This window comes from Trachymyrmex cornetzi, unplaced genomic scaffold (genome assembly GCF_001594075.2).
Source record: "Trachymyrmex cornetzi isolate Tcor2-1 unplaced genomic scaffold, Tcor1.1 scaffold37, whole genome shotgun sequence".
In the NCBI taxonomy this organism is placed as follows: domain Eukaryota; kingdom Metazoa; phylum Arthropoda; class Insecta; order Hymenoptera; family Formicidae; genus Trachymyrmex; species Trachymyrmex cornetzi.
Genome location: NW_017298429.1, coordinates 285,457 through 302,934, shown reverse-complemented (window position 1 = coordinate 302,934; position 17,478 = coordinate 285,457). Strand labels below are relative to the sequence as shown.

The following is a 17,478-nucleotide window of genomic DNA, read 5'->3' as shown; positions in this document are numbered from 1 at the left end:
AACAAAAACGACCTACGGTCATATATACCATGGTGTAAGAAAACATCGTATTTTATTGTCATGAATCATGATACGTTGCGTATTCAAATTTTTATTCTCGATTATATTCTCGGTATGGAAATTCGTACATAAATATTACAGACGTATCAGAGTTATGATAATTAATATTAAAAATGAAGATATAAGGAAGATCAAAAATCCAATAAAATTTTCTAAAGAAAAACCTACTGTAGATTATTGAAAACATTCACAATGAAAAAAATAACGATTTTTATACGTGTAATTTTTATTCTATAAAAAGCATACAAAGAAATAAATAATTACGGCAAACAATTTTGTCACGATTGAAAATCGATTGTAGAACGTTATTTTGAGAGCTGCTTGCAATCAAAAAAGTTTTTTTTATCTGTCGTAGTTGCGGGAAAAATGAAAAAAAAAAAGAAAATATATAAAGCACGATTTAATTTTGCTTTCAAAAAAAAAAGCAGAACACACATATACAATTTTGCTTCAAATTGAGTTTTTATCGAATGAAGTATTAGACATGTCAAACTTTTATTTACATCGAACAGAGTTGGAAGCAAAATAGGACGATTATCACTTAAAAAGATAATACAGGACGCACCATTATCATGTATATATTATGTTATAATTCATCAAAAATTTAACAGCAAACATTCAAACATTTAATGTATGCATGTTACATATATTTTTCATATTACCTCGCAAATCACAGTAACGATAAAAGTGTCGCATCATGAATTATAACTTTATATCTATGAATTCACATCTGTCTTTCCTTTTTTTATAAGATATATTTCGTATAATCTTAAAATTACTTTTATGGAGCTTAAGAAAATGTAGCGATGTTAGAAACGTGCGTGTGTTAATATTCATTATGACGCTGCATGTATATTTTTCGGCTGTAAAAACGTATTATTTATATGTCGTATCATTTTGGTTGCTTAACGACGCATTGATACTCATGATTTGCGAGGATGGAAATCGATATAATTTACACGAAAATCTGGACATTATATCAAGTATCACGTTTCATTTATAATGTAAATAAACGCGAAAATTGTTATGCGTCCATGTTATTCATCTTGTGTGAAATTCAACTAAATTATATCGATTTCGATCCTGGGCCCCTATTCTGTAACTGTCTTACACGCCTACCGACAATTATCGGTGTCGTTGCGCAGATATTTTATAAGGTGAAAAAGCTGCGAACGACACCGACGACTGTCGATAGGCGTGTAAAACAGTTACGGAATCGCGCCTCTGATCTCCAAATATTACACAATACATTAGAAGATTAATACAGCTTACTTCGACGGTTAGAGCTTCCGTGTAAGAAGTAATCACAACACAGCAGTTAACAAAATATATCAATGCTATTGTTTACTACTAATCTCAGTTGGACTAGATTGAAAAATAAAAGTAATTAATGTAACAATCGAATCTAGCCGTCCGACGCTAAGTAATCCTTTTAACAAACATAATTGTTCGACAAATAATATTATAATACAATTAGTTATGTCTTCTATGTATATTAGTATATTTATAATATTTATACATGTATCTTTTGCTAACAACATTGACATGGAGTACTCGTTTTGCAGTAATCGTGCGATTGCTATGTCAAGTATATCCATATTAAAACTATATGTGTTTTTCAACATTTTGTACACGAATATTTCTCATCGTTCTGTACAAGAAGTTATCGAAGATGAAAATCCGTATTAACTAATACAACCGTTAAAAATCGAACCTAGACAATTAAACTTATACCAATGATCTCGAAGACTTGCTTGAATCATATAAAGTCCTTATGTTAGAATCAATACTAAAATAAAGTAAAATACTTATTTATAGATACGTTAAAATAGACAACATTTACATACAAATAAATCATTACTGAATTTTTTATAATTGAAAAAAAAATTATTTAAATACCATGTGCGATATTTCCTTTAGCATATTCTTACGCGTATTTAGGATAATTACATATATATATATATACTAAATATATATTTGTATCTATATTAATTGTAAATCAAAGCTATACTGTGCAAATAATCTTTGATCGATTCATTTATATGTATATGCACTTATCGAAATCAAGAGTCATCACGTTAAAATTATTTTCCTAAAAAATAAGAATACTTTACATTTAGAAAAACGTAAAACGTACTTTTCTAAACTTAGAACAATCTATTTTACGCTACACTTACGCAATTTTCATTTCCATGAACGCATCTAAAAATAATACAATATATTTTTTCTTCATCAATCAACTTATCGCGGAATCGAAAGATTTGACGATATTCTATAAATTGACATTTCCTACATCCTCATCCTTATAAAATGCTACCACTAATTGGAATGTACAAGCAATAATTCTCATTTTTTTCTCTGCAATATAATTTGTACATATAATTTGGAAGAATTATCAGTTTGGAGTTAAATAGTAAATTACAATAGACAGAGAGCATTCTCTGTTATATTTAGTCGATTTAAATCATTTCTTTGATGCATAACGATGCTCTAGACTTACTTTTTGTTTAACATATGAAAAGCGACTTTGTGATCTAAATGTTTTTGACAAGATATGCTTCATATATGTTATAACACAGTTCTTAAATAAATATTACAAATAATTTGATAATATTGATTTGTAATCACAAATATCGCATTATTATAAATATTATATTTTAGTCGCAACAGTATAATCAATACAAATAGTAGTATGATCTCAACAAAAATTTGCGATGTCGAGTACACATAAATGCATTTCAAGAAGCATAACATGGCACTTAATTCAGGTAGAGTCTCTTACAAATACGAACAATATAGACTAAACAGTATAAATAACTATAGTTCTTTTTGGCTATAATAATTCTACCACACAGCATTTGATTTTCTTATGCGTTCTAATTTGCATAATTTATAGCGATGTCACATAGGCCCCACATCTTTATTATTTATTTTACTTTTACACTTTTATATGAAATTTTAAACATTATTTGCATATTTATTTCTTGTCTCTCAATAAATTTTATTGTTATGTATATTTATCAATTTTTTCAATTATAAATTATAGAATTCATCGAGAATAAATGCATATAAATATTCTTTGAATATTTTCGTCAATGAGAAATATATAGACTTCCAATTATTTTGATGATAATGAAGTAACTGTAACCACACATAGTGATTTTGTAGATTAAATTACTTATATAATTATAAATATTAGATTTATAAATATATAATCACTGAGATAGATAGATAGAGAGAGAGAGAGAAAGAATAATATACACTTTCAAACTCTAAGTGCAAATATCTGTTGAATCATCATTAGTTGCTATTTATGGATCGCAATATTGAAATCGGATGTGAAATGATCAATAAATGTCAGTAAATGAGCACGATTCAAGATAAATATTTACAATACGGGTTTAATGTAAAGAATAGTTATCCTATAGTTTGGTAGAAAGAAACCTCAATATTAAAGATAAAAATAGGATCATGTATAATTGAAATGATTGAAGAAATTAGTTAACCCTATACTGCCCAATTTTTATGTTACAGATTACTTTTCTAATCTTAATTTCTTTTTTATGTGCCTCTTTCCATTGATCGATAATCGTAATTTTACAGCTTAAAAAACAATACAGAAACTCATTTATTACAACATTTGTTTTAGTATTATATTTGGGCAATAGAGGGTTAATTTAAATCATGAAATTTGTGCATTTGTATCGATTAATCTCTTATTGATATATTTAAGTAGAATATAGGTGGGATATGCACATTCGCGCAATATAACAGCCTTTTACGACAAACGAGTCGAAAAATTGTTATTTAGCGATCGTTATATAGAGCTACTTAGAGAATATGTGTTCGACAAAATCGTCGTGTATGCATAATTACTGCCGTACTGGAAAGTCACTTACATGTTTGTGGCAACTCTTTGGTAGCCCAAGGAGTACGTCAGGCATAAGTGATATGGTGCATGTATGTGTGTACAATTAGCGTCTCATGGCTGCTTACGGAACTCTAAACGTACTGAAAATTATCTTTTTGCGTGAGTAAAGGTAACTTTTCGATACTTTGTTTGAGATCAAAACTGTGCAACCAGTCCGAGCTAGGTTTTGCCTTCACTCCGCAAAAGCTAAAGTTACAAAAGTCGGCGGCATTCTGTAGGGCACCGCGATGGAACGGATTCCCTTGCTTGAAATGTTTGTAACGACCGGCATTCACACGTTCATTCGTTGTCATTCCCAGGACCATAATCTGTATAAACACATAAAAATATATTACAATACACACAGTCACAGTAATATAATTCGAAAATAAAAAATTTTCTTATTTTTGATATAAAATATATAAAAATCATTATAATTGTTATAGTTACACCTACAACTAGATAGAAATCTATTTTTGTAGCATGATTGCGCGACTATTGCCAAAACTAATCTAAAATTCGGATCATGGTGAAAACGCAAAATTTGCAAATTACGATAAAGAGGATATCAAAAGTAATCTAATTTCAAAAACTGTACAAAACCAGGGCAAGTCCCCAATCAGCTGACCAGCTCAACAAAACAGATCTGATTAAATATCCGCATTTGAAACAAGGGTAGAAGTCTAGCAAACGTGATAATAGTGAGTGTGTCAAGTCGTAATCATATATCGCGGTCTAAATGTGACGGCCAGATCGGCATCTTATCGCAAGGGAATCTGATTCCCATGTCATGACCTCGAATCTATCAGCTTACTATAAGGAAAATTATAAATGTTATTGTAAATGTTATTAAAACTTTGTTACAAAATGTGTTCTCTCACTCGTCCAACTCCGGGAACCTTCGTTTGTACCCCGTACAAAGGGTACAACATAATAAAATTATAATATCGCCATACCTGATAACATTGGCAAGCTAACAAAGTTCCGACCCAGAAAAAATGAAGGGACGTGTTGGCTGCTACCCACATCACCCAAGCGTCGCAGGTAGCTGCAGCTACTAGATAGTTGTCTGCACTATGACCATTTGTTAAATTTGACCAGCACTCGAATTGCCAATATTGCACACTGGCAAACAAAATAATGATGCACAATCCTAGCACAGACGTTAGAAATCCAAGAAAATACTTATGATTATGTGCACCTGAAAAATTATAGGATATAATAGCGACTATTCTACTTTAATTGTCTTATACTTAATTTTTTCATATAAAACTTATTCATATATAAAACCAGGGAAAATGTGGAAAGTTATTTTTTAAAAGTAACAAATTACAGTTACCGAGTAGAAAAAGTAACAAGTTACCGTTACTAATTATCGATTTTTTAAAGTAACTCGTTACAGTTACCGTTACTTAAGAAAGTAACTTGTCGTTACTTTTCCGTTATTGTTCTTTAAATCTAGATCGCCAATCACAGCGAACAGGCCTAGGTTTCTCTAGTCTCAAGCGCTATGCAATGTAAAAAATTGTTGTGTAGAATTAAAACTATTATAGTGGATAATTTTGAGACCCACTATAATAGTTGTAAACGTCCACATGTTCGTAAATTTGCAATATGCAAATAAAAATAATTTTTTGGTTTGTAACTAAGCAGATTGTGGGAGTACAATTACAACATGTGTATGTATAGTTACAGGAACGATAATATGACAATACATTTCGCACTATATATTATCATACATTTAACGGCAATACGCGAAAAATTTCTATTATATTATGTGATATTACTAAAATTAGGATAATTACAGAAAATATTCAAAATATCCTGCTATTTATATAATTTTCAATATAAGATATATTTACACAATAAAATTTACATAATTTTTGTGGATTTACATAATTTCAGTAAAATTGCATGATTTTTTATGTATACAGGACTAGTCATGTAATCTATTTTATATCTATTATATGTGTAAAGAAATTTTTTTATAGTGTAAATAGCTCGTGTCGTATCGTGTCCAATCATGTGCAAAGTCACTATAAACGATAAAAGTTACTATAAAATTCGTTACCGTTATCAAAAAAATGTAACTTCGTTACCGTTACAGTTACCAAAGAAAAAAAGTTAACGCAGTTACCAGTAAAGTTACCAAAAATGTAACTTGTAACTGTAACTTCGCTATAAGTAACGAGTTACTTCCATATTCCCTATATAAAACTTATTAATTTTTACAAGTAAGATAGAGAGAGTAGATAGAGAACAAAATGAATAAAAATAAAAACAATTTGAATATCAAAATTTAAATATAGCAGAACTCTATTTATCTGCACTCTATTTATACGGAACAAGCATGCTCAGTTTCAAGTATCCAAACTTATAGTTGAACTTCTATTATTGAAACTATGGTGCCGTAGTTCGGATAACAGGAGTTCGACGTGCTCGACTCCAGTTTTCTGAATGCTAGCTCCTCTATTATCAAAACTAATAAGTTCTGGTAAGGAGAAGAGTTAGCTCCTATTATCCGAACCATTCAATTATCGGATTTATAAATGTCTTCTCCCCTATTCAGATAAACGGAGTTCTACTAACGGAGTAAACAGATATGGCAATTTGATTAGTCAATAAAAGAATTATACATAGATCTTATACAGAATATTTGTATCCACTTACCAATGCAATTATTAATCCATGGACAGTGATGATCGAATCGTGCTACACAACGATCACATGTAGAACAATGTTTAGATCTTATAGGTCTTCGAACTAAACAACTACTGCAGAACCATTGCGGCTCAAAACCACCTGATTCAGCCAATTCAATTATCGTCTGTAAACAAAGATACACATACATTTGTCGTCTGTATATACATGGAATATTTTACATGTAAAAATAACAAGAGGTACATTTAATTTATCCTCGTGAGTAGCTGTAATAATTCCGGGATCACCCCGCCAAGATTGCAGAAAGCATATCCAAAGAGGAACAGATCCACCGACGAATAACAACCATAAATACCATGCTGCATGGATACCTAACCAAAAAATCCATGTAATGTATATCCACATCTGAAAACAGAAAGAAAAAGAAAAATCAGCATACAGTTTACAATTGACTGTATAAATCGGCAAGCAGTGAATCAATAAATATATTGACGTAATTATTCATTAAAAATGCATAAAGTATATGAATAAGATAGGTATATTTATAGATAATAATACTGATAATTTGTAAACGACTTTATATTCAACTTCTTATATATTTTATGTTATTAAAATCGCATTTAACTATCTATTGATAAGTATGTGAGAATTTACAACTTTGAAATTTTCTTAATATTATATAATTAATATTTTAAATATTATATTAGTTATATATTTACTTTCATTACGTGCTACTAATATTTATTTTATCTATTGTATTATTGCAATATTTATGTAGTATTAAGTTAACACTGGTTTTGAGCTTATCACCTTATCGACAATATTTTTTATCACGTTTAGCAGCTTATCGGAAATCGCTCATAAACGTCTTCAGTTATCTAGAGAATACGTATTGGAATTACACTACCTTGGTTGCAAAATAAATCGACACTGGCAAAACATGAAACAGCCGTTCGTCGAACACGAAATGGTTCATTAAATACACCGCTACATAAAGGGTGATAAAGGCACCTAGTTTTAATAAATAATCCCATCCACTTTGTAGAACCATACCAATCACATAAAATGCTATAAGCGGCGTAGTGACCATACAATACCAACGAATTTTCTGTAAAAAAAATATATGATAATGAAACAATCATATAGAAGAATTGGAAAAGTCTAGCTTAATCATTCAAATTCAGTCTTGAAAAATTAACTTGAAAAAATAAAGATAGATATTATAATATACTATGACACATTACATACCTTATCTCTACACCATGTTCTCGTACGACCTTGTTTTTCTTTAATCTCGTCCCTGATTTTATGTTCTAACCATGTGGCGCTGATATGCGGACCTAGCAGCGTCATTGGCGTCTCATTTCGAAAATTGGGCAGATCTAACGAGGCTCCATGTTGTACCAAGATGGATATCGCCGTGTTGTTTTTTGCTATAATGGCCCAATGCAGGGCGGTATTACCATACAAATTATCGGTAAGTGAGTGCGATGCACCTAGAGTCAACAACAGTCGCGTTGGATCTAGACTGTAAAAAGAAAGACTTTAAAGTAACCAACATAACATTATTCTATTTGAAAAAACGAGTAATTTGTAGAATAATAATTTGGTACTCTGTGTACCTATTAACTTTATAGGCACTCCACATAAGGGGCGTCATAGCACTTCTATCTGGCATATTTGGATTCACGCCTTTTGCTACCAAATAAGCCACTATAGCCGTATAGCCAAATTGTGCCGCCAGATGTATGCAAGAGAAGCCTTCACAATCTCTTAAGGTTGGATCAGCACCTGCCCTCATTAGAATCACAACCGCGGAGAGATGGCCCTGCCTAGAAAGACAATTAAGAAATAAATCTCTTTAAGTTTTTTTTTAAAGCTGTCTTATAATTCACATTAAAAAATAAGGGCTGTATGTGCAAAATTGTTATATATATATATATATATATATATATAGGAAGTTTAATACATTGCATAAAATTATTTATTTCTAAAAAATTTCAATTATTCTCGTTAAAACTGTACATCATTCATAGTTTAAATAATATTAATATTTGTTAAAATACTGACCTTGTGGCCCAATGTAATGGTGTGGAGGCCAAATCACCACCAATAGCATCAACTACGGCTCCCTTTGCAATGAGATATTTGACAATATCTTTGCGATTATTTATAGCAGCCCAATGCAATAACGTCACATTTTCCGAATCTGGCTGATTCACGTCGGCACCAGCTTCTACCAACTGTGTCACTCGCTCCAACGCCCCATACTACAAATATATCTCATTCAATCATCTTAAATCCATACAATTTGATAATATGAATTGCGCATTTATGAATTCGTAAACTTACAAGATATAATGTATAGTTTTTTCATCTTTTAAAAATATAAATTGAAAAAATAAATACGTTCTTTAATTCGATCACTAATATTACCTGCGTGGCTCTGACAATATCGAAAGAGCTACAATCTTGAGTAGCAGGTCGCACTGGTTCCTGATGAAGGCTGCTGGGGTCATCAGGTTCACCGGTGCCATCGCCCTGGCAGGCAGTCTGCATCTGCAGCGCGTACATGCTATAACAAAAGAACATATACTAAGTCTGAAAATTATATTTATACTAGCGTAGAAAATATTAATGCAAGAAATATATTAAGTTAAATAAAGTTGTTACACAACTTTGAAGTAATTTATATTTATGCAAATAACCACTGCTAGCATTAGTGCATATTTTCTTATCTAGAAATCAGTTTTCTAATCTGTCTTTTAAAAAATTTCAAACCTCTGGTTCAAATAAAAACAAAATTTAATAAAAAAATTACTGAATAAAAAACAAAATAAAAAATACATAAATAAAATAAAAAAGTTACAATATCAATTTAATAACGTGAGTATTAAAATTTTGTTCTAGATTGTAATTTCAATGAATTTCTAGTATGGTAACAACTACTTGATCACACAGTTAACATTGAATACTAATGCAATTCATGCAATTTTATTATTCATCTTACAATTACTGGATCTTACTGGACAAAAAACCAAAGTTTTCTATCTGGAACTATGTTAAAATTGACGCACAATGTACTATTTTATATTCATCTCATAGACTAATGTTGTATGCCACAGTATATATAAATTACATCGAGTCATGCATATTGTCAAGGCTACTATAGGTCATACTCCTTCCAACTATACATTGCTATATATTCAGTGAATACCTAAGAGAACACATTAAATCTCTTTATTTAGTTTTGCTTTTAAATTATGTATGAAGTGAATACATGCATATAAAATATATGTATACATATTTATACTTTGAAAAAAGGAAGAAAAGACACTTTTATATAAGTGTTTCTTTTAGCTATTACATAAGTTTTTACACTTAAGGCAAACTAGCAGTAAGAGAGGAAAAAAAGAAAAAAATATTATAATATATACGTTATAGTTTAATATATTGCATCTATTTAAGAAAATGCTATGTTAGCTCAGTTTGTAATGAGAATTAATGAAACAAAAATATCTGTAATTTAGAATCAAGATCAGATAGTATATACGTTATAAACTTTTTGTGTCATAAATTCATTTCTGATGTTATGTCCAAATGTTATGAAATCCATCCTGTGCATGTAAAACAGGTATTCATTAAATATCAATTATAGCAGCTTCTAAAAACATTGTTTTTTGGATTTAATTAATTCTTCGATGGCTCCATCGTTAATTTATTTTCTTGAATTACGATGCAAAGACAGATTCTACATAACAACTTTTTAATCTTGCAACACTTGCAATCTTGTTCCCATGATTCACATGATATCATGATCATAAAATCGAAATAATAGTAGTAGTAGGTACATTTTTATTTATTATGATATCGCATCACGAACATTTTGCTATTTCAGATTGTAAGATAATTTAAATAGATAACTACACAAGATAAACAAGAAGCAATAGCTATATTTCCACTTAAACGATTTAGAATTCTAAACGCAAGATGTACATCTTTCTTCTTCAGCGTATTTGGAGCTCGACGCGGCGCGACTCACCCTCGGAATACACCCTCGACACGTTCTTGCTCCCTCAACAAATGGAGGGAGACGGAAAAACCGAAAAGCACTTGCATACATTCGCTGATCGATCTTCGGAACGCGCACAAAAATAAGACTGCGGTCCGATTCACGCTGACAACGCTTAAAAATCATTTCATCCTTGTTGTTTGTTAAATGTTAAACGAAGACAAGCGAAGACACAGCCTAAATTGCTTTACATATACATAGGTACGTACATACAAGGAGAAACAGCCCCGGCTCACCTCAATCACGGTGTTTATGCGTTGTTAATGCGTAACGCGCATAGTAGCGGACGACGACGATCACGGCTGCGTCCTCAACCAAGCCCCTACTGGCGCGAGGCAAATAGTTGGTTTTAAGGGAGGAACGGTATCGTACTGCACCAGGGAGTGGGACACCGGCATATCACACGCGCGCACACATGCACGTACGATGGCTGAGCCGTTGGGGTTGATCTTCGGTACGACACTCTCGATCACGTGACTACTCCTTTTTCAGCTCACCGTTGGACACTTCTTCTTCGGCGATTTCGGTAAATTATGCGAGTACGAGTACGAACAAGTACCGAACGACCACTACCACTTCCTGTTTCAGATCGCCACGGCGATCACACCCGCTCCAGCATCGTCGCCGTATTTTTTACACACACGACGATCAGCGACGATGAGCCGGATGGACAGCGATATCGACCAAACGCAAATTGACACAAATAACGCAGTGCCGTTCGCGGCTTGTTCGGTCGGCAAGGTGGCAATCATTTGGCAAGAACCGGCAGATGATCTCTGAAAGAATATCTATGTCAGTAGAGACATCTATGAGCAGATAATTGTAAAACAATGACCATCGTATATTTAGCAAACAAATTTAAAGCCTTGTGTCCACGATGCTAGAAATCGGTCCGAGATCTCGGATGAAGAGAGCATTGATCAATCGCAATGGTCATGTGATCAAATTGTTCAAATGTGATTTGTTAATTTTTTCTCTGTACGAGATCTCGGACCGATTTCTAGCATCGTGGACACAAGGCTTTACAACCTAATCCACTACTGCTACTGCCATTGTAGACCACGCATTAGGCGTCGTCTACAATACACGGAGTAAGAAGTAAGAGTAAGAAATTGACCATTCACAGTCGATTATTCTTCTCACATTCGACTGTGATTGGTCAATTTCTTACTCTTACTTCTTACTCCGTGTATTGTAGATGGGCCTTAAGGGGATGCTGGAGTGACGGTCGAAGTTAATCAAGGTCGATAGTACAGACTTTTTTGAACTCCAAATTCGACAATAGTGACATCTTTCATTCATTTCTTATACTTATTATAACATATATCGTTGTGTCTCGTTCAAACGCATTCATTTGTCCTTATCTGATATATTGTAACGCCATCTCTTAGAAAGAGATCAACTAAAATACTGCTCAATTTCATGGCTTCACGTCAATTTCACTCGTAATATACAAACGAAATTTTCGGCGACTCTTTTCTCTTATACTAAAGCTCCTACCTCGTTTCTAAAAGTATAGGGTTGTTCTTCGAGGATTTCTGTAGGTGCTGACCACTCGTGTACGTCTGTCATATATTTTCAGAACAAACTCACAATATAAAATGGAGAACCAACGCTGCCTGCTGCATTTAATTTCTATAAGCATATTGCACTTAATTATAACCCAGAAAGTATCTTCCATTTTTTCTTGGTTATCTTTTCTATAGTAATAGTTTATTATTATAGAAATTATTTTTTGAAATTATATTTTATATTTGTATTTGTGGCGCTAAAATTCGTAAATACAAGTGCCGGAAAACGCGGCGGTAATAGCGCTATCAGGAGTGCGTTCCAAAACGGAACTATATCAACTCCGAGTATCTTTTATCCTTGTCCAACATTCAGTGAACATAAGAATAAAATAATATGATTGGTTTATATATTTAGATCCAATGAGAAACTAAGGGCAAGACCAATCATGTTAAAGAATTTTACAACAGTTACTAATCCTCTGAATTTCTCTCCTAATGGGCGCATTCAGCGGACTCAACAGTTGAGTGAGCGCTCCCTGTTATTGGTGTATTCTTCTAAATCTAAAATTCTGATTGGATGAGCTAAAAGAATACACCAATAACAGCGAGCGCTCACGGATCTGCTCCACAACAGTTGAGTCTGCTGAACGCGACCAATGATACTTGAGTTGACAAAAGTCGAGTTTTGGAACGCACCCCAGGGAGTGATCCTTCTTTTCCCGCCTTTTTGGCCATATGCGTGTGAGCCGTATGATGCGTGTGCAACGTCGGGCGTGCATTTCGCCTCGCTTCAGTTACCTTAATCATATTTTTGAAAACTGTGGCCGGCTTTAACTGTGCAATTGCGTTACATCACCGATATTTTTTCGTCCCTTTATAATTACGTCTCTTTATTCATCTGGACGCGCGTTCGTGCGGTGCCGAAGCGTCGTAGTCGCAGGCGCCCAGTGTCTGGAGGGGCGCCTTCCGTTTTCATTTTGATTACATTTTTTATTTTACTCGTCCGGTTCGAGGTGGCTGGTGCATTGCATTTACGATTTATTCAATTCCGAAGACTTCAATGGCTCAGTATCAGCCTACATAAGGCTGCAGGGCCAATTTACTAGAAGAAGAAGAAAGAAAGTGCAGGCGTGTGAGCCACGAGATTGAGCATAGTGAAAATCTAAGGTAATTCTCTATTTTTCCTCACTTATATTTGGAAAAAAATATAAAATAAAAAATACAACATTAATGTTGTATTTATTTAGAATTATATTTTTATTGACAAATTTGTCGTACAATTAATTTTAAAATTAGAGGTTACGTTCATGAAGTCGCACCTAATATCTTTATTATTCGAAAGATGAACATTGGCATAAGAATAAAAACATTAAGTTTTTGTTTAATTGCTGTTGCGTTTCACAATGTAATTTTTAACTCGCCGGCACGATAATACAGTTTGATGTTCTTACAACTTGTTAGAATATATGTTGCATGCATAATGCGCATGATGTATCATTTTATCCAATTGTTATTCATCTTTTAATAATTAATCTTTTTTTCAGTTGTGATCAAGCTTCAGTTCTAATCAAGTTGGCTGAAGCATATGACTGTGTACAATCAACGTGCACACCACAAACATGTGAGAGAAGTCACCATGCTCGCTCACGAGCAAATAGGACTGAGAAAAGAATCAAGTTGAGCCGGTTGTCAAATAGCCACGGTAGTGTCGTCCTAATTATCTGTAACTTTGGAAAAAATCCTTTTTTTGTATTGCAAGGTAAGACAGATTTCCCATTATCCGTTGCATGCATAATGCATATAGTTTATACAAAGAGAATCAAGGGAGAATGAAACAGATTCAGCTGCCATTCGTTAGAGATATTTATAATAGTGTACATGCACACATGCACATTTGCAGAAGTAAACGGATAAATGGCGGAACCAATCAGAGAAGAGAACGCTATTCGCTCCACTCTCCCTTGATTCTCTCTGGGTGTATCTATTTTATCCTTATTGTTCACTGAATATTAACCCTTCCACCACACACGGGGTCCCAGGGACCCCAGTCCCGGTTCGCGCTTCGATTTGACCACCTTAATATTTGAAACGGGACTTGTGGCGCCCTCTATCGGTTATTCGACACTACTAGAAGCAGATCACGCGGGGAGCATCCCCGTTTGTTGCTTATGAGGTGAGAAGCAGAGGCAAATAAAAAACTTATGATTTTTTAAGTAGAAAAGGTCATTTTTTCCATTTTTTCTTTCACATTTCCTATTTTTTTTAACAATGTTAAAAATTTTTTTAATTTTTTTCGACTATTCTACCTTTTTATTTATACATTCAAGAACATCCATGAATTTTGCCAATTTAAAATAGTCAAAATTGCTGCCGCAATTGCCGCTCTAGCCATTGGGGTCCAGTAGACCCCATGTGTGGTGGATGATTGAAATAGGTGTGTGGTGGAAGGGTTAAATAAGGATAAAATGATACATTATGCGATACATTATGCATGTAACGGAACACATCCCTTGTTGTTCATAAAATGTTAAACAAGAAATGCGTTCTATTGCACGCATAATGTACATGATGTATCACATTATCCTTATTATTCGTCCTTTAAAAATTGATCTTTTTTTCAGTTGTCTAATCAAGCTGACTGAAGCATATGACAACCTAATGAAGCTGTGTACAACCAGCGTGCGCACCACAGACATATGAGAGAAGTCACCACGCTCGGTCACGAGCAAATAGGACTGAGAAAAGAATCAAGTTGAGCCATTTGTCAAATAGCCATGGTAGTGTCGTCCTAATTATCTGTAACTTTGGCAAGGATTCTTTTTTCGTATTGCAAGGTAAGACAAATTTTCCATTATCTTTATATTTATTCAATACATTGCATTGGATAGTAATATTTTATTTATATAAAATACACTTTTAATAATATAAATTCCGATAAAAAATTGTTCATGCATGAATATGTATAAACATACATATATATTCATAAACATATATAATCATATACGAAATATGTCCATACCAGGTGTACAAGTATGAAGTGCGGATTTGAGACAACAGATGGTGCACCAATACAGTGTGTAGTATAAAGATTTGACGTATATGCCATTTTGTTGTGCCATCAACAAGTGTCAAACGCGTGATAAATAAGTGATAAATTGAAAAAGTGTTTGCATAGTATTGTTTTGCAGTGTTCAATATGTCGCAATTTGTGCCAAATAAAGAGCATTCGCGGACAGCATTAATTTTTTGTTTTCATTTGAAGAAAACTGCTGCTGAATCATACCGATTACTTCGAGAAGCTTATGGTGAATATGCTCCATCGCAAGATACGTGTGAACGATGGTTTCGGCGTTTCAAAAGTGGTGATTTCGATGTTGTAGACAAGGAACACGGAAAACCGCCAAAAAGGTACGAAGATGTAAAATTGCAAGCATTGTTGGACGAAGACGATTCACAAACACAAAAACAACTCGCAGAGCAATTAAGCGTTAGTCAACAAGCTGTTTCCAATCGCCTACGAGAGATGGGAAAGATTCAGAAGGACGGCAGATGGATATCACATGAGTTGAACGAGAGGCAGATGGAGAGGCGCAAAAACACATGTGAAATTTTGCTCGAACGATACAAAAGAAAGTCGTTTTTGCATCGTATCGTTACTGGGGATAAAAAGTGGATATATTTTGAGAATCTCAAGCGCAAAAAATCATCGGTAGACCCAGACGCACCATCCGCAAGACCGAATCGCTTTGGCAGGAAGACGATGCTCTGTGTTTGGTGGGACCAGAAGGGTGTGGTCTATTATGAGCTGTTAAAGCCGGCTGAAACGGTTAATACCAAACGCTACGAACAACAATTGATCAATTTGAACCGTTCGCTACTCGAAAAACGACCAGAATATCGAAAAAGGCAACACAAGATCATTTTTCTCCAAGACGATGCTCCATCACATACGGCAAAACCAGTTCGTGACATGTTGGAAGCACTCAGCTGGGAAGTGCTAGCCCATGCGGCTTACTCACCAGACTTGGCTCCTTCCGATTACCACTTGTTTGCATCAATGGGTCACGCACTTGCTGAGCAGCACTTTGGTTCGTACGAAGATGTGAAAAAATGGCTCGATGAATGGTTCGCGGCAAAAGGAGAAGATTTTTACTGGCGTGGCATCCACAAATTACCCGAAAGATGGGAAAAATGTGTAACTAGCAATGGAGCATACTTTGAATGAACCACTTTTTATCATTCTTCTGAATTTAACATGTTCTTTTTGGAAAAAAATCTGTATTTCATACTTTTACACCTGGTATATGTTTATACATCCTAGCCTTTTGTAAAATTACTTTTTAGTGTAATAGAAATAATAGTAATCTGAAAATATTAAAAATAATTAAAAAGGTAATTTTTATACATATGTTTTTAGAAAAAAATCCAGTTAGAAGAAATATACAAAATATAAAAAATTACTTATATATAATTATATCTAAAGTTATGCATAATTGCGTATGAGTAACTTTTTTTTACATTTTTCTAAACTTTTTTTTCTGAAACGTACAATGCGAAAATTATCCCTTTAATTTTTAATGTTTTCTCATTACTGTTATTATTTCTGTTACACTGAAAAGTAATTTTACAAAAGAAAAAGAGATGCATGAACATGTATGGACCCTTGCCAATTGTTGAAAATATTGACTTTGAACATTTAAACTTGAATTTTAAGCAAGGCACACACACAGTATGCACAAAATTTATAATTTTCTTAAGATTATTATAAATTTAATTATTTAACCTTACATATTTTTTACACGTTCCGTTCCGCGTCAGTTTTAAGTGACTTGATTACTATACCGCGTAGGTAACTCTTTGGTGACCTATGATATTTTTGTTATATTTGTTAAGGAGGTTCTCGCGTTTGACGAAATATAAGACAAATCTATAATATACATGTAATACAAAAGTTAATATCAATATCTAAAAAAAAATTTCATTGACTTTTACCGTACCATTTCGATGATATTTAATTATAAATTTATAGAATTTTACATTACAAGTTGAAGGTATAACCTTATTCTGTAGTTATTCTCTTTTAAATTGAAACACTTGCATATAAGACAGCAATTTAAAAATTGTTATAATTATGAAGTAAATACTTAAGTTTGTTCTCGTAAAGTTCCATTTCAACTAGACGTACAGTTAACAAGAAATTCATATTCTTCAATGAAAAAAGCTAGAATATACAGGGTGGCCCGTTTTAATCGCCGCACCCGAAT

At 33.2% G+C, this 17,478-nt stretch overlaps 2 protein-coding genes across 4 annotated transcripts in view; one reads left to right on the top strand and one right to left on the bottom strand.

Moving 5' to 3' along the window:
• Window positions 1-3,488: 3,488 nt before the first annotated feature.
• Hip14 (palmitoyltransferase Hip14) lies at window positions 3,489-11,388 on the bottom strand. Of its 2 annotated transcripts, none has more exons than XM_018511340.1 (10): window positions 10,940-11,388; window positions 9,068-9,206; window positions 8,702-8,901; window positions 8,254-8,463; window positions 7,880-8,174; window positions 7,539-7,739; window positions 6,875-7,036; window positions 6,641-6,797; window positions 4,927-5,171; window positions 3,489-4,299 (listed from the first exon to the last, which is right to left on the bottom strand). In XM_018511340.1, the coding sequence occupies exons 2-10, from the start codon at window positions 9,203-9,205 to the stop codon at window positions 4,063-4,065; spliced, it is 1,845 nt and encodes a 614-aa protein (XP_018366842.1). In that variant the 5' UTR covers window position 9,206; window positions 10,940-11,388; the 3' UTR covers window positions 3,489-4,062. The 2 variants fall into 2 exon arrangements, with proteins under 2 accessions (XP_018366842.1, XP_018366843.1); XM_018511341.1 differs by having other exon boundaries at window positions 7,880-8,159.
• Window positions 11,389-13,273: 1,885 nt separating this feature from the next.
• The window catches only part of LOC108763588 (ribosome biogenesis protein WDR12 homolog), a 44,930-nt gene continuing 40,725 nt past the window's right edge, over window positions 13,274-17,478 (top strand). The window contains exons 1-3 of one of the 2 annotated variants that reach the window (XM_018511343.1): window positions 13,274-13,381; window positions 13,759-13,973; window positions 14,849-15,048. The gene's annotated coding sequence lies outside the window, so the exon portion shown is untranslated. Of the gene's footprint in view, window positions 13,382-13,758; window positions 13,974-14,835; window positions 15,049-17,478 lie in introns of both variants that reach the window. The other variant, XM_018511342.1, reaches the window with a different exon arrangement.

Bases quoted from the DNA above. Each gene is read 5' to 3' on its own strand.
- Hip14 (XM_018511340.1), bottom strand. From the start codon at position 9,205: ATGTACGCGCTGCAGATGCAGACTGCCTGCCAGGGCGATGGCACCGGT. The intron at 7,740-7,879 runs GTATGTAATGTG...TTTTTTTTACAG, and splicing joins GAACATGGTGTAGAGATAAG to AAAATTCGTTGGTATTGTAT. The intron at 7,037-7,538 runs GTAGTGTAATTC...TTCTGTTTTCAG, and splicing joins CGATTTATTTTGCAACCAAG to ATGTGGATATACATTACATG.